General features: G+C 45.2%; 1 protein-coding gene across 2 annotated transcripts in view; it reads left to right on the top strand.

The window, feature by feature from the left end:
- Nucleotides 1-14,146: 14,146 nt before the first annotated feature.
- The window catches only part of FOXO3 (forkhead box O3), a 162,533-nt gene continuing 156,855 nt past the window's right edge, over nucleotides 14,147-19,824 (top strand). Inside the window, exons 1-2 of one of the 2 annotated variants that reach the window (XM_027855558.1) lie at nucleotides 14,147-15,543; nucleotides 15,658-16,525. In XM_027855558.1, coding sequence (XP_027711359.1) covers nucleotides 15,851-16,525 — 675 coding nt within the window. In that variant the 5' untranslated portion in view covers nucleotides 14,147-15,543; nucleotides 15,658-15,850. Of the gene's footprint in view, nucleotides 16,526-19,824 lie in introns of both variants that reach the window. The other variant, XM_027855550.1, reaches the window with a different exon arrangement.

A 19,824-nucleotide genomic window follows, 5' to 3' on the forward strand; every position in this document is an offset into this window, starting at 1 on the left:
TGCCGTTTCCTTCTCCAGCTCATTTTGCAGATGAGGAAGCTGAGGCAAACAGGGTTAAGTGACTTGCCCAGAGTCACACAGTTAATAAGTGTCTGAGGCTGGATTTGAACTCAGGAAGATGAGTCTTCCTGACTCCAGGCCCAGCACTCTAATCACTGCATCACCTAGCTGCTGCTTTATCTATACCTTTTTCTATTCATATCTGTTTCTACAATCTACAGCTACATCTATTTCTATCTATATACCTGCTTATCTATCAATCCTAGGACAGAATAGTGGAGAAAGTAGTATTAAGGGTATTCAGAAAAGAAGTCAGGGACAGATGAGAGGAAGCCTGAGCCACATTCAATAAATCATTTGAGACACAGAATGACCAGGCTCTTAATGATCTGTTTTAACATCTGATGACAGTAGCTATTGTCTAAATTGTCTGTAACTACCGGGCAGAAGTGGTATCCCTCTAAATTTTGGTGCCTTAGACAAAATCCTGGTCACCCTTCTCAAGTTTCAACTCTGCCTGGATTAGAATTTCAATTCTGACTCCCAGCTCTGTATCTGGAAGCATTTCAATAAAATGTTCTTTCTAGGCCTCAATTTCCTCATCTCCAAAAAAAAAGATAATAATACTATACCACTTATCAAATAAGATTGTCATGAGAAAAATTACTTTGCAAACTATAAAGTTTTATAGAAATGTATTATTATCATTCATTCACATGATAAAGATTTTTTGAGTATTCAGTAATTGTAAAGAAATAAGCATTGAGGGGCAGCTAGGTGGTGCAGTGGATAGAGCACCGGCCCTGGAGTCAGGAGGACCTGAGTTCAAATCCAGCCTCAAACCAAACACTTGACACTTGCTAGCTGTGTGACCCTGGGCAAGTCACTTAACCCCAATTGCCTAAAAAACTAAAACAAAAAAAGAAAGAAAGAAATAAGCATTGAAGTATAACTAAGAATTTGAGGCCCTGAACCAAATTCAGCTGGAGATGGCCTGTCCTTTTTGGGTGGTCGTATTAGGAAAAGAGCAGCTTTTCCCCAAGCCTCTCTATTGAACTCCCATAGCACCACCAATGATCCTTGATTCCCCCAACCTTCAAGAGAGAGGAGGAGAAGGGGAGGGGAAAAGTTGGGAATGCAGTGATAGAGGATATAGGCATTGGGAGAGAGGGACCACAATAATAGGACCCTTGTGGGAGAAAGCCTCATGGAGCTAGTGAAAGCCATGAGGCCTGGGAATCACAGGCTGAAGGACCACTACAGGAAAGAAGAGCATCTCACAGGTGTCTGCTACCCATTGTGGCCTGGGGCAACACCTGGACATCCCATCCAGTTACAATATTGGCACAGCAGGGGCCAGACAAATCTGAGGCAACTGTGGTGCTGTGTGGGTGACACAGAAAGGTAAGAGTCAGAAAGACCTGAGATCAAATCTCACTTCAGATACTTACTTAGCTGGGTGACTCCGAGCAGCCTCAGGTGCCTTATCTGCAAAATGGGGTTAACAATAGCACCTACCTCACAGAGCTGTTGTAAGGATCAAAGGAATGAGTATATTATAGCAGTTTGCAAAGCTTAAGATGCTGTATAATATATTACAATATATTATTACATATCAATAGTTTATAATATATCAATACTATATATTATAATATATTGTTATATATTAATATATCATAATATATTATAATATATTATTATGATATATTATTATGATATAACTTTGAGAAATGGTCCCTATCTTCAAGGTTATCATTTCACTGTAGAAATAAGATGTATGCATATGAAATAGATAACATATGATAAATATCTAAATTAATGTTGCCATAAAGAGTTCAGAGATGAGAGAGCAGAGGGGATCAATGTGGGCTAGAATGGTGAGGGAAGTTGGCTTCCTATCAATTCTACCTTCATAATTCATCTCTTCTTCTCTATCCCTACCCTAAACATCCTAGCACAGTCCCTTCTTTACCACCTACCGAAATTATTACGATAGCCTCTTAACAGGTCTTCTCACCTCTGTTCTCTAACATCTCTCTGTTTCTTTTTTTTTTTTTCTTTTTGGCTAGGCAATGGGGTTAAGCGACTTGCCCAGAGTCACACAACTAGTAAGTGTTACATGTCTGAGGCCGGATTTGAACTCAGGTCCTCCTGAATCCAGGGCCAGTGCTCTATCCACTGCGCCACCTAGTTGCCCCCCTCAGTTTCTAATCCATCCTGTTTCACGCTGTTACAGAACTCATCGTCCATCTGAATAGATATGATCACGTCACTACTCCTACATGTCACTACACACAAATCTCCAATGGTTCCCTCTTGCTTATTTAGTCAGTCAGTCAACTAGCATTGGTTTAGTGCCTGCTATGTGACAAGCACTCTACTAAGTGCCCAAGTAAAGTACTAAGTCCAAACCTCTTTTTCTGATATACAAAGACCTTTGGAGTCTGTTGTCATTTACTTCCCAGGCTTATTTAGATCTATTGCCCCTTCTACTCTGTATTACACCCTTAAGCCAAGACTCTCAGTCTTCTTGAACATGGACCTCTATGCCCCTAGGACATTGTTCCCGTGGTTGGGGTGTTTTCCCTTTCCCTCTTTAAACAAAAAAGCCCAGAAAAGCTTTAGGTAGTGTTTAGAGCAGGTGTTCTTAAGCTGGCAGCTGGGAGCTCTTAAAGAATATTGTAACATTTTGATGTAATTGAATTATTTGTAATTCTATGCATTTTATTTTATGCCATTAAAAATATCACACTGAGAAGGATTTCATAGGCTTCACCAGAGTGCCAAGTGAATCCATGGCCCCAAAATGGTTAAGAATTCCTGGTTTAGAGGATGGTATTTATGTCTGGTGCTGGTTACACATGAGTAGCATGAATGAATTGGTCATTTCTGTTGGGGAAAACTGAAAGCATTCAGTGCCCAGTTAAGTAAACTGGTGCATCCATGGAGGTTTGCCCAGATATAAAGCCCTCAGAAACTGGGGATTCTTTCAGCCACACACCCTGTGAGGATATTGGGAGATGGGGGGACAGTGGGGAGAGAGAAGAAGTGTTTCAAATTAAGATGCACACACTGATTATCTATGTATTATGCATCTTGCCCTGTGAGGCAGCTAGGTGACTCAGTGAATCGAGTACTGGGCCTAGATTCAGGAAGATCTGAGTTCAAATGTGACTTCAGGCACTTATTAGCTGTGTGACCCTGGACAAGTCATTTAACCTCTGTTTGCCTTAATCCACTGGAGAAGGAAATAACAAATCATTCTAGTATCTTTTCCAGGAAAACCCCACGCACCGTATGGTCCAGAGGTCACAAAGAGTCAGACATGACTAAACAATAATCCTGCCTTGTGCTCCCTATTGCAAGGGGGCATATAAGAGAACCTAGTGCTTGGTCTCTATCCTACAAAACATGAGGCCAGGGAAAAGAAGCTAATAATCCATTTTGGAAGACAAACTTTCCAACCCATGGTGAATTGGTGTGAAAACAATTTAAAAGAGTGTTTGATTATGTGCTAAATGGTAGGTAGTTCTCTTTCTCCAGGGCATCCTTTTCCTTCTCTTCCCCTTCAGAACAAGCCCTCTTCCTATTTCCCAGTTCTATTAGCAGAGAAGAGTCAGACAAAATAAGTGACTAGGATTTTAGCTGCATATCTAGACTCTTATCCTCCGGGTAAAGTGGCCAGATAAAAAGAGAGAGATGGTGTGGAAACCAGTTAGAATTTGCTAGGGGGTAAACAGCAGAATGGGGGAGAATGCACAGATAACCAAGGTTGGGGCTGCTGCAGGGATAAGGTTAACAATTGAATTTTGGAGATAGGAATACCGCAGCCACTGTTTCTCTGTTGGATCTAAGTAACCTCATTGTTATGACTTAACATGTGGCACCCTGTACAAGCAAACTTAACTAAGTTAAAAAAAAATAACTTGGATTTGTATAGTCAAGGAGGCATCAAACTTACTAAATTATATTATATATTACTGTATTATATATTAACAAATATATTACTATATTATATAATATATTACTATGTTAAGCACTTACTATATACCAATAGGCCTCAAACCCTTGGATGAGTTAGGGGGATGCCTACCCCAAGCATGTGAAGACTCCTTCTAGCAGAATGGGCAGATGAGAACAATTTATTCCAACAGCCATGAAAGTGGCTGAAGTAGGTGTTGTGGACATCTTAGAGTCTGGTCAGGCATTGAAGAGGCCAAGGTCATCCACTGCATCCTGGGTCATCTCCAGTTGTCCTGAGTTTTGTCTTGCCACTGGACTTCGATGACTCTGGAAGAGAGAGTGAGGTTGATGACTTCATGCAACTCTGCCTCACTTCAATCTCCAAAGTCAGGACAACAGGAGATGGCCCAGGATTCAGTGGATAGAAACAAGACTCTATGACTTCTTCATGATAATAATAAAGCTGATATTTGCATAGTGTTTTATGGTTTAAAATTGCTTACACATATTATCACATTTGATCCCCATGACCTCTGAGGTAGGCAGGGCAGACTGAGATGGCTCATGAAGGTATTTAGCCTGAATACTTCCCAAAGAAATGAGGTATTTTGGGGCATCTAGGTGGCGCAGTGGATAGAGCACTGGCCCTGAAGTCAGGAGGACCTGAGTTCAAATCCGGCCTCAGACCAAACACTTGACACTTACTAGCTGTGTGACCCTGGGCAAGTCACTTAACCCCAATTGCCTGAAAAAACAAAGAAATGAGGTATTTTAATATGCCTGGGATGAAATTTACATTATTCCTTGTATAACTAAAAAGAAATAGCTTTTGCCTTAGGCTGTGTCATCTACTAGATTGCAAATTTCCTGAAGGGAAGGACTCAGTTTTGTTTATTTGTATATCTCCTCCTCAGCTCTCAGAATCCTGTCTTAGAGATTCTTAATCAATGTTTACCAACTGATACCAAACCCCCTCTCATTTCCATTCCAATGATTTCTTAAATGATAAGGATAGAGATTAAACTGTATTTTTCTTCTCTTTGTATCTCTAGCACTTAGCTCAGTGCCCTAAGTATTTAATAAATGCTTGTTAATTGTTAATCGACACTAAACAGTCAACCAACAAGCATTTAAGTGCTTAATATGTGCTAGGCATTGGGCTAAGTGCTGGGGGTAGAAAGAAAAGTAAAAAACAACAAACCTCATTGTAAGTCCCTCAAAGAGCTTACATTCCAATGGGGGATACAACATATAACTTAATAGATACATAAAAGAAATATACAGAGTAGAAGTTAGATAATCTCAGACCTGAAGGCACTAGCAGCTAAAAAGAAATATGGGAAAGGCCTTGGGAAAAAGGTGAGATTTGAGCTGAGAATTAAAGGTAGCCAGGGATTCTGGGAGGTAGAGCTAAGGAGGGAGAACATTCCAGGCATGAGGCATGGAGAAAGGAGATGGAGTGCCCTGTGGGAGAAATAGAAGGTAGGCCAGTAGAGCTGGTTCATAGAACTTGTAAGGGGGGGAACAGATTATTGTTGTTGGTCCTTTGTTTTCAAAGAGGACCACTGACATCACAGAGTAAAGTCTTGACTCACTGGTGAATTGGATTAAAGTGAGGCGGAGTTGCACAAAATCATCAGCCTCATTCTTTCTTCTACACTCATTGAAGTCCAGTGGCAAGACAAGACTCAGGACAACTGGAGATGGCCCAGGATGCATTGGATGACCTCGGCATCTTCCATGCCTGACCAAGCTCTCCACAGAACTTGCTTCAGCCATTTTCATGGCTGTTGGGATAAATTGTTCTCCTTTGCTCATTCTACCTGGTGTCTTCACATACTTGGGGTGGACATCTCCCTAATTTCACCCAAGGGTCTGAGGCCAGTCAGTTACCCTCAACTGGAATCTGCTAAGATTCTATAGCTGAGTGTGGCTATTGCCCATACTACAGCTTCTTGGAAATTGTAAGAAGACTGGAAAGGTAGGAAGGGGTCAGGTTGTGAAATTCCAAACAGGATTTTATATTTGTTCTTGGAAGTAATACGTAGGAACTGGGGCTTATTAAGTGTGAGGAAGGGTCAAGCCCTCTTTACATGGTCAAGTCTACACTTTAGGAAAATCATTTTTTAAAAAAAATTAAGTTTTTGGGTTACATTTTAAGTTCTGAACTGTCTCTTTCCCTCCCTCCCCACCCTGCACTAGAAAAGGCCACCATTTGACACAGATTTATAAATATATGTAAAACCATACTATGTATACTTTTTATCAGTTCTTTCTCTGGAGGTGGATAGCATCTTTCTTCATAGGTCTGTTGTAGTTGATTTGCGTATTTATAATACTCAGAATAATTTGATTATTCACAATTATACTTAGAACAATATTGTTGTTACTGTACTCAATGCTCTCTTGGTTCTGCTCATTTCACTTTTCATTGCATTTTTCTAAAATCAACCACCTCATTATTTCAAGAAAATCACTTTGGCAGCTCTGTAGAGACACTTGAGGCTTGACACCAAATAGAAGACTATTGCAATAGTCCTTGTGAGAGGTGATGAGGGCCTGAACTAAGTGGTTGGCTCTGTGAGTAGAAAGGAAACCTATTTGAAAGATAATGTGAAGGTAACAACAAGATTTGACAAAATATTGGATATGTGAAGTGAACGCCAGGGAGGGGTTGAGAATGCTGGAAAAGTTGTGAGCCTCCACAATTGGGAGGATGACTGATACCCTTGACAACAACGGGACAGTTGCTTTTCTTATCAATTCAGAAGAATGAAGAACTAGCCCCAAAGGTCCTAAATAAAAATCCTTTTAAGCTTGTTTCCATCTCCACACACTGTCCCCCCCCAATTCCCCCCAATATTGCATTTAGTACAACATGGTTTTATAATCAGGTTTTTAACTCAACAGATTGCTAAGGTTGCAAACCCAGATGACTGGGAGTCTAGGGGTACCATTGATAGTAATAATGAAGTTTGGAAGAGGGGACAGATAATGAGTTATGTTTTGAACATGTTGAGTTTGAGATGCCCATATCCTTTCTAATTTGATATGTCTAGTAGACAATTGGTGATGAGGGACTGGAGCTGAGGAGAGAAAGTTGGAAGAGAATTGCACACCATTAGAATTCATAATCTTAGAGACCTGGCTAGTACACTGAGGGGATAAGTGACTTAGTCTGGATCAGGTAGTCTGCATGTGTTAGAGATGGGACTTGATCCCTAGTCTTCCTGATGACTTTCCCTCTACTCTGCCATGCTGTCTCTCTTTCTCTTTCCTTAAAGCAAACATACTTATTTTGCGAAGTTATTTCACAACATGACAATCATTTTAATAATAGTCTTCTCAAAACTTTAAAAAAATTAAAAGAAATTGTTTTAACATGTAATTGGGGGAAAACATTATTAGAAAAATAATAGTGAGTTTTTACCAGTATGTCATGGGGAGGGATTGGGGAAGAAGAAGAGGATACTTAACTCCAAACAAATAGGACCAACAAAAATCCAGTTTGCATGAGATGATTTTTGGCCAGACTTATACTTAACTGTCCTGGAATACACATGGCATTTTATTGCAGAGCAGGAAGGCAACTGTAGCATTTAATGGAGGACTTCCCAATGTGGGACTTCGGGGAAGGACAGGATTGCATCTTGGGAATGCTTGTTTGTTGGTTTTTTTTTTTTCTTCGCTTTCAACTTTGTTCCAGATTTGCTCTGTGGTCTGGGCCAAATGCTTTATCTTTCTATTCTTCTTAGTACACCTTCCACAAAATGAGATCCCTGAGAACAATCTGAGATAGTAAAAGGGCTTGTAGAGATAGCTAGGTCACTGGAATTCTCCTGGGACAACCCCTCCCCTTTCCTAGGAGCATAAAAAAGTGAGCTGCCCCACATGTACACATAGGACTGTTGATTCAGAACCAAAAGAGATCATAAAGGTCATCTGGGCCAGACCCTTCATTTTCAGACAGGAAACCGAGGTCTGGAGGAATTACATGACTTGCTCAGACAGGTTTGCAAACAACCTCAGTGGGAAGGTGCTTGATGTGCAGTGTCTCTAATTTTGAACTTTGGGAATCTAGCACAAACGCATTCACAACTGGCTACCTTTTTTGATAGTGACTATCACTCATTTTAAGTGAATTTAGTTTAAAACAAGATAATAGAAAAATAAAACAAAACAAGGTAATAGGATCATGGACTTAGTGCTGCAAGGGACCTCAGAAGCAATCTGGTACAATCCCCTCATTTTACAGATGAGAAAACTGAGGCCCAGAGAGGTTTAGTGACTTGCCCACGGCCACTCAAGAAGTAAATGGCAGATTGTACTTTATATTATGTCTCTTTCTGCAAACAGAAGTAGAAGATTGTCTGTAATATTCACCCTCCCCACCCCTCTAATTTTTTTTTCTTCTAGCAACAGTAGCATGATGCAATGCAGTTAGGTCTGGAATGAGAAGACTGGGATTCAAATCTCAACTCATCATTTATTTCTGCCAGTAGAACCTTGAAGGAATCACCTGTCTTTGTGTTTTAGTTTCTTTATCTGCAAAATGAACTAGATTAGGGGTTTTTAACCTGTTGTCTCTCGAAGGTCTCTTGTCTTTAGGAATCCTACGAACACAGTTTTTATTCTGCTTCTCTGAAACAGAAATCAGAGGGGGCGGGAATTGGGGACTAAGGTACTGGCAGTGGGATTGAGGGATACACAGTAGAAGAAGAAAAAATTCAATTGACTTCAATACGTGGATTAAAATGAGGTGGGAGGAATCTTTAAACAGTCAGAATTTGGAGAACACTCTTGGCTGGATGAGTCCTGAGTTTGTTCTTGTAAACAAAGTCAAGTTCTTACAAGAGCAAATTCTCTGGATCTGATGTTTATAAAGTCATGTTTACTTTGCTTACCATTGGAAGCTTACCACCCATTTGGCTCATTTATCATACAGTCCCTTATGAAATCTTTTATTTTTATTTAACTTTCAAGTGTCATTTCTCCAGTTAGATCCTAAATTCTTTGAGGGCAGTGGCCAGATCTTGCACTTTTTCACATATAGTGCCTCGGGCAAGGATGAAGCACAGGATAGATACTAAATAAGTGTTTGTAGAATTTCAATTACAAGTAGAAAAAAAAACCAGGCTAATTCCACCATTTCTGGCATGTTCTTGAGAAATGTAAACAGTCCATGAATGCTGAACATGTTTTTTAGTGAAAAACCTAATGGAAGGAGGCATATCCAAGTGTAAACACATGCTTTCTCTTTGGTCCATGAACTTTCTCCCATGATGCTTAGTCTTTCTTTTCTGTCACAAAACCCATGAATATGGATTTCTGGACACTTGGAAAGAAATGTTTCAGATTTCTAGGACAGTGTGTTATTAAGAGTATTAAGTAATTTCTGTCACATAATGTTTCAATCTGTAACAGTATGCAATAGGGCAGCTCAATCATCCTTTTGCTCCTACCATCTGCTACATCACCATTGTCCCCTTACATGAAGTCTTACATGAATTTCATGAACTCAAGCCCACAAGATGACAGTGGCTTCTAAAAGGAAAATTTAAGGAGCCACCATTCAGAAAGGGAGCAGAGACAAGGAATCAACAACAATGTAATGCAATGAACACTTAAGTGTTTACTATAAGCAAGGCAGCTAGGTGGCAAAGTGGATAGAATGCCAGGCCTGGAGTTCTTGAGTTCAAATCTGGCCTCGGACACTTACTAGCTCTGTGACCCTGGGCAAGTCACTTAACCCCATTTGCCTCAGTTTCCTCATCTGTAAAATGAGCTGGAGAAAGAAATGGTAGACCACTTCGTACTGAAAACCCCAATGGGGTTATAAAGAATCAAACCAGACTGAACAACAAATAAGCAAGGCATTGTGTTAGGTGCTGGTGGAGGGGGGTAGAAGGGGAAGATAAAATATCAAGTCTCTACCCTGAAGGAGTTTACAATCTAGGAGTGCAGGGGAAGAGGTGAAACCCATACAAAAATAGTTTTGCTTCAAGTCAGAATGTGATAAATGTAAAGGAGAGAAAATGTCCACCAAAATACTGTAAGAAACTTGAGGATGCTATACAGAGATGAGTGCAGATAGAATACTTTTTAAACTTTATTTTTGTTTTTTTTTTTGCAACATAGCTAATATGGAAATATTTTTTACATAACTTCATATGTATAATTTATATCATATTGCTTGCCTTCTCAGTGGGTGGGGGAACAGCTGGAGAGAGGGAATATGGAACTCAAAATGTAAAATAAATGAATGGTAAAAATAAACTGATAAAAAATAAATAAAATAAATGGAATCTTGAGGGCAAGATTTCCTTTAGCGTGGACGTCAGGATGTATGAATCAGGGAAGGGCTTCATAAGGCACCCAAGCTGAGGCTTGAAGGAAAAGGCAGATTGTGGAGGGAGGTATGAATCAGGGAAGGGCTTCATAAGGCACCCAAGCTGAGGCTTGAAGGAAAAGGCAGATTGTGGAGGGAGGCCTCCAGGGTATTAGTATAAACGGTCTGCACAAATGCAGAAGGGAGAGTAGCTTTTAGTTTCATAGATAAATAGCTAGAAGGAATCTTAGAGGCAATTGAATCCAAACCCTCTACTTTGGGGAGTTCTCAGGAAACTGAGGCAGAGAAGTTAAGTGACTTTGGTAAGGTCACACTGGTAAGATAGTGGCAGAGGATGGCCTCAAATGAATCTAGGTCCTCTGACTCTAGGATTGCTACCCTTTTCCACTGCCCCAGGATAGGAGTAAACTTTCAGAAAAAGAGTAAAATAGAGGTTGGACCCAAACCATGGAAGACCTTGAATGCCAGGCTAAGGCATTTGTATCTTATTATCCGCAGGCCATGAGGGCAGATAAGGTGGTGTACTGGATAGAGCATGGGACTTGGAATCAAGAAGATTTGAGTTCAAATCTAGCCTCAGACACTTACTAGCTTTGACTCTGGACAAGTCATTTAACTCATTTGCCTCAGTTCTTTATCTGTAAAATGGGAACACACTGGGGAAGGAAGTGGCAAACCATTCTAGTATTTTTGCCAAGAAAACTCCTTAGGTTCAGGAAGAGTCAGACCAAACAGGCATAAAAATCTACTAGGGGCTTTCCAACAGCCATAGGGCACTATTAAAACTGTTATTTAAAGGTTCTTTTAGTCATTGCTAGGATGAATAATACAGGCGTAGTGAAGAAATATGAAATGTTCCCAAAATACTGAAATTGGAACTGGCAAAGGGTACCTGGAAACCCAAGGGCTCTTTTCAAAGTTTAGAAAAAGGAGTACAGGGAGAGCGTAGAAGGAAGAAAGACACCCCTCCATTGGGTCTGAGTTAGTGAAATCTTTTTGAACTTCAAATCCTCTGATCCCAAGTTTAAGACTTTTCCAATCACGACCACCCACTTGGGCACTGAGATCTCCTTTACGTCACCAATGCTTTATGGCCACGTGGTAGCCACATGTAAAAACATGACATAATGGGGCAGTCACGCAAACCAGGGCACTACAGTGATCTCGGGATGGGGAGGTGGACTTGCCCGATGCCTACGGACACCGTGGCCGCAGCGGCTCGGTGCGGCTTCCTTTGCAAGTCGGGCTGGACTTGACTCCGGAACCCGGGTGCAGCTCCGCTGGCATTGCTCAGGCTGAAAGAAGCCCCTCCAGATCTGCTAGGAAAGGAAGAGAAAACGCCTCTCCTCCACTGGCCCAGGCGGCATCCTCGAGGTTGCTCAAAACTCAGGATTGTGGCTCCCACTGGGAACGCCACACACCTACGGGGGAGACTTCGGGGTGGGGGCAGAGGATAGAGGGAGAGATGGGGGAGGGGACCTGGACGAGGGAGAGGAGGGAGTGGGAGAGGGGAGGGGGGAGAGAAAGAGAAGAGGAAGGAGAGAGATGGAGAAAAAGGAGAATAGAAGAGGAAGGAGATATAAAGGAGGGAGAAGGAGAGGGAAACTGGGGAAAGGAGAGAGAGCGAATAAGAGAAAAGGAAGGAGAGACTGAGAAAAAGAGGAAGGAGAGACTGAAAGAAGAGAAAAGAGATTGACCGAGAAGGAGGAGAGATCGGGAGAAAGCAGGATATTAAGAGACAGAGGGAGGGGGAGGGGGAGGCAGACGGAGAGACAGACACGCGCACTGCTTGGGGGAGGGGGGGGGGCAGGCGCGAGCACCTCCGCTTCCCCCAGCCAGCCCGAGGCTGCTCCACGCGTCCCCACCTCTGCGCGCAGCAGCCAGCACAACATTCCATTTATAAATAACACCCACGTGCGCTGGTAAATAAGCGCGCGGCGGCTTTGGGCCGCCACCGCGCAGCGTAACACGCGAGGCTCCAGCCGAGCATGCGCCGGCACGCCCGACCCTCCCCTCCGCACGTGTCCGCCGACTTCCCTAGCACCGCCCCAGCTCCGCTCAGTCCCCTCCCCGAGATACCGCCCCCCTCCCATTGCTAGCCACCAGGGCTTTGGACACCGCCCACTAGTTCTGGGCTCGCGAGCCTCCGGGGTCCTAGAGCTACCCTGGGTTCATCGCGCGCCGTAGGGAGTGCTCTGCTTACTACTTCTCTCCCTGCAGGAGGCGCACGCGGAAAGAAAAAAAAATCTGTTTCTGGCTCCCGCGCTCTTTTTCCCTCCTCCATCCCACGGTTCCTTAAGATTTTACTCGATTGTTTATTATTTGCGGGGCGGGGGAGGGGAGTGGTGGAAAGGGGCGGGAGATGGGAGGCCGGAGACTGGAGCCTAGGGGCCTGGGCCAGTCAGAGCGCGGCATGGCTTGATGGGCAAGACGAGCAGCGAATGGCAGCGCGGTAGACGGCGCGGCGGTCACGCGCTTATTGATACAATGACATCATCTGTTTGTACGCGTCGAACTAGCTTTGTGCAGGGGCGGGGCCGCACGTCACTTGAGTGACTGACCCTCTGCAAAGCTCCGAGTCCTCGGGCGCTAGCCACTTGGGGAAGTGGAGGTGGGGCCGGGGGCGGGAGGGGGGGCAGAGGGGCGCGGCTTGGCTGGCAAAACCCAATGGATGCGCTTTTGGACAATTCCTGATCGCAAATGTTAAGGACCAGGCTGCTAGCCTTTTGCGTGTTCCCAGGAACTTCCCTGAGAATTTATGTAATAACAATAATAAATAATGTGTATGACTTAAGACATCGACGATCTTTGATATTTAATTTCCATGTAGCACATATAAAGAGGTGCACAGGTAACCTGGCTTCCAGTTTTAGGCTCACGTCCATAATGCAAGGACGGGTGAAAGATGTTCGCAGGAGAAAAATCTGTTTCGAAATAAAGCCAATATACGTGATTACTATACCAAAATAACTTAAAAAGTCAAATTATTACTATTTTCCAACCGCTTGTGATTATCGGCCTCTGCCCTTTGATTCAAAAATGTTTTTCTGTAGGCACTAATTACTTTGTTCTTCTTTTCCTCCCCTACCCCCCCCAAATAAAACCCATTAAAAGTAAAACTAGTTTCCGACATGAACAATTGTGTATAAACTAGCATTTGGGTTAAGACGTTTACTTTGTATGTCCAAGTGTGGGTGTGCCCGCGAGGGCCCCTACATCAAAGGGTTTCTGTTAGGGTCAGTCGGTACGAGTTGCAATCGCTTTCTCATAGTGTCACGCAGTTTATGCGGTGAGTCCATTTACCCCAGGCCTAATCACTCTTGGAAGTCTTCAGCCAATATCTTACTAAGAAAAAGAGCAGTTATCAAATCTCTCATCTTCTCTAGGGCTCATTAGGATATGAATACTGAATCTCCTCCAAAGTGCACACGAGGGAGCTCTCAATTGCGGGTTCCCACTGTACTGCATCCTGTGTACCCAGCTCCACGGAAGTCCTGAATGAAATTTCCCAAAAGCAAAACACTTTTACACTAGGTCTTAATCTCCTGGCTCTTGGGAAGTGCGGCAGGAAAGAGAGAGGGAGAGACTGACACTCCATAGCTTGCGAACTAAACTATCCTTGCTCTTGCCGCAACGATCCTTCTAATAAAGATCTCAACAGAGCCTTTCAACTCCAGGTTCCCCTCGAGCTTCCTCCTCCCCTTCCTTGTCCAGCGTGGGCGCGCACGCACACACACACATCCCCCCCTGCCGCCTGCCTTCTCGGTCCTCCCTCCCCCTGGGCGGGGACCTGTCTGCTGTCAGCTTAGGTTGAGGCTCCCTGCGTGTGTCTATAACTTTGTGTTGCTGCTGCTGCTGGTTGTTAGGAGAAGGAATGTGGAAGTCAGCAGTGTGGAGGGTGACAGGCTGCCCGTGCAAGCTGCAGGAGCGGCAGCAGCAAAAGCCTAAATCCTTCTCCCGCGCAGATTCTTCGCTTTCTCTTTTCTGTATTTTTGGGAGACGTGCAGAATTTTGCTTTCTCTCCCATCATATTTAAAGGGAAGGTGCCGCGGTAGACACAGGAACTATGCAACGGGGTTGCTGCTTTTCTCTCCTGTGACTCCGGATCTGTTTTTGAAGAAGCTCAGGTTCTTCCCTTTCCCCTCCCCTTGACTTTGTCTTTCTCTCCCCCTCCACCGTTTTCCCCAATCCGCCCCCCTCCCCTCCGCTTTCTCCCTTTCTAGTGTTTTTAAAGGACTTGAGTGAAGAGGGGGGGAAACTGTCAAGATGGCAGCAGCAGGAGCAAGGAGGTTATGAATGTGTTGGTACTGGATCTTCTCGCAGCCTTAGGGGAGACTTGAAGCTTCCAGACCTGTTGGAAGATTTCTGCTTTGATTTGCCCTTTTTTTTCTTGAGAGGCAAACGACGTCAGCAAGAACAATTGCAAAACAAAACACCAAAGTGGCTCTTCCTTGCCCAGTTCAGCTTCTTGCGAATAGCCTCCATTCTATTCTTTTTGGTTTTTGAAAGTAGCTCGGACTGGACTGGCATGAATTTAGATGCATATTAACCCGTCCCCTGCCTTTGGGTCGAAACGAGGAGAGAAAGGGAACTGGGGGAAAAAGTCATCGTGGTAATGCAAGAGCCCTAACCTCGTCTGCCGAAGCAAGAAAGAAGCCTGAGCTGTTCTCTGATGGATACAGTGTAATTTCTGTGGTGTGGTGCCTCCTCGTTGGTGGCAGGGTGGGGGTCCGAGAGAGATCAGAAGACGCCACAGACTTTCTCTCCATTGCCACGGAAGGAAGCACTTCTCCATCTGCATGGAGTGAAATATAAACAAACACACACTCCCAGTAGCAGAGCAGGCACGGAGCTGCACCACTCAACTGCGTTTGGCTGCTCCTTGCTTTAAAGGGACAACCCTCCCTCCCCAGTACCCTCCTCCTCCACCTCCTCACTTCCCCCTCCCCCCTCCCTATCTCACTCTTACCCCCACCCCTCCCCCTCCCTCCTCCGCCCTACCTTCCTCCCTTCTTCCACGCCCCAGCCACCTTGTCCAGGAGAGACCTGCCTATCTGACCGCCGCTGGGGGAGGGGGTTGCCCCATCAGTGCCTAATCCTCCGATTGTCTCCACCCTCACCCCCCCCCCCGCACCCTCAGGCGGCGGCTGCTTTGGACTGGGAGTCGCTCGCTCTACCAGGTTCACGGGAAGGGACGTTTCCAGGTCTGCCTGTTCCCCTGGCTTGGCGAGGTACTGATCTGGGAAGAGGAGGCGGCGGCAGTAAAGGTCCGCCGAGGACTTAATTCCAGCTCAGGATAACCAACTCTCTCCCCTATTTCCCTCCCTTTCTCCCCCACCCCCCAGCCCTCCTCCCCGCAGGCAGCGATCCTGATCCTTAGCCTGTTCTCCCCCCCCTCCCCTCTTTCCCTCCCCCACTTTACCCCGCCCCAGCGAAAGAGCAAGGAGGAGAGCCACCGCTCGAGCTAGAGAGCGAGGGAGAGAGCGAAGGAGCGAGCAGCAGCAGGCAAAAGGCAGCCCAAGGGCCCGGGCGGCGAAGATGGCAGAGGCGCCGTCCTCCCCGGCCCCGCTCTCGCCGCTGGAAGTGGAGCTGGACCCGGAGTTCGAGCCCCAGAGCCGGCCCCGCTCCTGTACGTGGCCCTTGCAGAGGCCCGAGCTGCAAGCGAGCCCGGCCAAGCCCTCGGGGGAAGCGGCCGCCGACTCCATGATCCCAGAGGAGGAGGACGACGAGGAAGACGACGACGGAGGCTGCGGAGCCCCTGGGGGCGGCGGAGGAGCCGGCACGGCCATGGCCATGGCCGGCGCGAGCGGCGTCCTTGGCCCGGGACTGCGCCCCGAGGAGGCGGCCCGGCTCCTGGCCCCTGGAGGGCAGGACTCGGGGTCCAGCGCGCCCCCCGGGGCAGGCGTGCTGAGCGGGGGGCAGCAGGCGCCACTGCAGCCTCCGCAGGCGCCGCTGCCGCTGCCTCCTCCGCCGCCGCCGCTGCAGCCGCAGCAGCCGCAGCAACAGGGGGCGAGCGGGGCCGCGGGGCAGCCGAGGAAATGCTCCTCCCGGAGGAACGCGTGGGGAAACCTGTCCTACGCCGACCTGATCACCCGGGCCATCGAGAGCTCCCCGGACAAGCGGCTCACCCTGTCCCAGATCTACGATTGGATGGTGCGCTGCGTGCCCTACTTCAAGGATAAGGGCGACAGCAACAGTTCCGCTGGCTGGAAGGTGCGTACGGACTAGCACCCCAGGTGGGATCGGGAGGGATGCACTGCAGTGCAAGCCCTGGGTACTTTTCCAAGCGCCTTCGCAGGTTGCGGGGGCAGTTTAAGAGGTTGTAAATGGGGGGGGGGGTCCCTACGCTTATGAAGAGCGGAGAATGGAGGAGATGGGGTGCAGTGCTTACCATGGGAGGGGATGGGGTGTAGCAGTGCTATGGGATGCTCGAGGGAGGGGGGTTGGTGAGAATGAGGGAAAGGGATTGTGATGCTCCAGGAAAAATTGGTTGGGGGAGTCGAGAAAGGCTCCCTGGGACGAATTCCGGAGTTGGGGGAAGTTAAAGAGTAAATGGGAGGATACCCGGGAGTTTAAGAAAGGAAAGGAATTCCTCGGACAGCGCTGAGGCAGGTAGGTGGGAAGAGGGCCAACTTTGTGAGGGGCATTCTTCATTTGGTGATTACATGGCAGGGCAAGAGAGAGATATAGTGAGTGGGTGAGTGTGTGTGTCCGTGTCCGTGTCCGTGTCCCAGAGCGTCCGGGTACACATAGGGACATAGATCATGAAGAAGGCGGATGGGTGAAGAAGGTGGATTTGGGGTTCCTTGCACTGCGGAGTTGTGTTTCTTTCTCTGAAGATATGAGTGTAGTAGCTTGGCACAGCATCATTTATCTAATGAGACAACCTGTGGCCCTTAGGTTTAAGTTTTGGTACAGATAGCAACCGTGGCATACTGTACCTGTGGAAGCATCAAATCCTTTGGAAAAAAGAAGGAAGTACTTAGAAATCTTGGATTCCAGCCTAAACCTTTCCTGGCCTGAGTCCCTTTCCTTGCCTGGGTTCTCCTACCCGACTACCTTCTATAGTCATCTGCAATGCATGTTGCTTGAGGCGTGCCTCCTAATGAGCCTTCTGTGCAGACCGAAAGACTTGGACCATTAGGAACTTGGGCATTTGTCTGAGGCTGACCCTGTTCCTCAACCTGACTTTGTTTTTCTAGCCTGTCCAGCACTTGTCTGGACTTAGTTCTGAACCCGTCCCGTTGCTATTAATGCCTACGCCAGAGCTCCAACGTTTTATCAGTGAGATGGAGCAAGGACGCCTTGGTGGCGGGCAGAGGAGCAAAGAGAGACACACTTGGATAATGGCTTCTACCTGTAAATGAACCGGGAAGAGGGAGTCTCTCCTGTTCTCTTTTGGTCTCTTGGGGCTTCGGGCACGTGGTTGAGAGGGAGGTGTGGAGAGGCCTATGATGTAATGACTCTTTCTGCAGTTGGGCATCTAGAGAAATTAACTGTGTGTCTGCTGGTGGCTCCTTTGTTCTTACCATCTCCCTCCCTCTCCTCCCCAACTTCATAGAGCATCCATTGCAGTAGAAAAGACAAGACTTCTGGTAAGGAGAGCAATGTACCTATACTGTGAGGACCTGAGTTCAAATACTGCCTTTGTGGCTTACTTGTGTGACCTTGGGCAAGTCAATTAACCACAACTTGGGTCTTAGCTTCCTCCCTTATAAAATGGGGGGGGGGGGGGGGGCGGACGGTTAGACTAGATAGCGTCTGAGATTTCTTCCAACTCCAGGTACATAATCCTTTGGTCATAAGTAAAACTTGATTTTTTTTTTTTAAATTTGAAAAGAGCTGACCCTCTTTCCTTCTCATGCTTATAGTTGGGAATCTTGTCTCCCAGGCTTCCTACAGAAAGCTTAAAAGGTTGAGGTCTGAGAAGGGATTAAATTGAGAGAACCATTTCAGGAGAAAGACTTGGCTAAAAAGAAAATTACATTTTAATTTGCTTTTATGAGGGTTTTGAAAAGAAAATGCCTTTTTTTTTTTAACCTGGAAGGTATTGTCAAGACCTGATTTCACAGAATTTAAAAGTAAAATGCTAGTTTTAGAGCCATCCTGTGAATCAGTCTCCTTCAATATATTCCTCGACCTTACCAGATATTGAATGGTATTGTAGCTTTACCAAAGGTATGTCAATTGTGTGATACAAGTGCTGTTTCCAAATGAGGTGAGATTTGAGCAATTCACTTTCTTCCAAATGCTAGGGGGTACCTTTAAAGACTGAGTTTTGGAGTGTGTGGCAGTAGCCATTCTTTGGCCATCATTTGTTGTCTCTTTTAGCATTATAAGGGAGGGGTTTGGAGCTGAGGGGACCAGAAACTAATAATTTGAGAGTTTAAGAAAGTGGGAAGATTTTCCTGATTTTGTTCCATCTTGAAAACTTCTTCCTTTTGAATTCAGACTAGTATATTTTTTAGTTGGAATTTAAGTACAAATGAAGAGTTTTTCACCCTGCTTGTGATTTTAAGATTAATAAGCCGAGAAGTTTATCTCTAAAGAGAGGCAGTGCAGTAGGAAAGGCATTGACTTTAATGCTGGAGCTAATTCTGTGATCTTGGCCAAATCGTTTAACTGCACTAAACCTCAGCTTCCTTATCTGTAAATTGAGGGGTTGGATTAGATGATCTTTAAGATCTCTTCTAAGATTCTAAGGATACTAGAGTAATATTATTACCTTTTAATATCTATAATTAATACCTAATTTTGATAACATATGCAAAAATATATTCCTTTCACTAATGTAGCTATGAATTGAGGCTGGCTGTTAACATGGCCTTCATATGATTTTAAAATTTCCAATAGAGTTGTTAATTTCAGTCCTGACCTTTATAATATTGGGTCACAACCAATATTTTGTCTCATGGTTTCACATTTCCCTACAACTATCTCCTGTGTCTTTACTCGGGAAGTTATGAAATACTCTAAATTGGAAGGTCAGATAACTAGCATCCTTGATCCTGAGCCTGGCAGACGGTCTGACTATTTTAATTCAAATTTGGATATTCTACTTCTGGGTAACAAGTAGCTGGGAATTATAGTTAATTTAACACATGAAAACTTTGATCCTTGGAGACAATGGGGAGGTAATTGAGTTCAAAAGTTTTTGTAAGATGACCTTCCTTAAAAGATGCAGTCAGGCAGGAACTACCAAATCTTCTTTGAATGTGAGAGCCCTTTGAAACTGAGGCTAGAAGTGCTGAACACCCAGTATGACTAGTGGCCCGGGTTTGGTTTTCCAACCTTTTTTTTTGTTTGTCTGTGGTTTAGTGTGGGTGGAAGAGGAGGGAAAGAAGAGAGGTCAGGAGCTAATTGTGACCTATTTCCAGGCATCCAGATTTCAAGAGTTTGATTCCTAGTAGGATTACTCATTCTGGAGGGATGGAAGGAGGGAGAAAAGGAAGGGTGTATGGTTGGGTGTGTGTGTGTGTGTGTGTGTGTGTGTGTGTGTGTGTGTGTGTGTG

This window comes from Vombatus ursinus, unplaced genomic scaffold (genome assembly GCF_900497805.2).
Source record: "Vombatus ursinus unplaced genomic scaffold, bare-nosed wombat genome assembly UNPS02000582.1, whole genome shotgun sequence".
Classification (NCBI taxonomy): Eukaryota; Metazoa; Chordata; class Mammalia; order Diprotodontia; family Vombatidae; genus Vombatus; species Vombatus ursinus.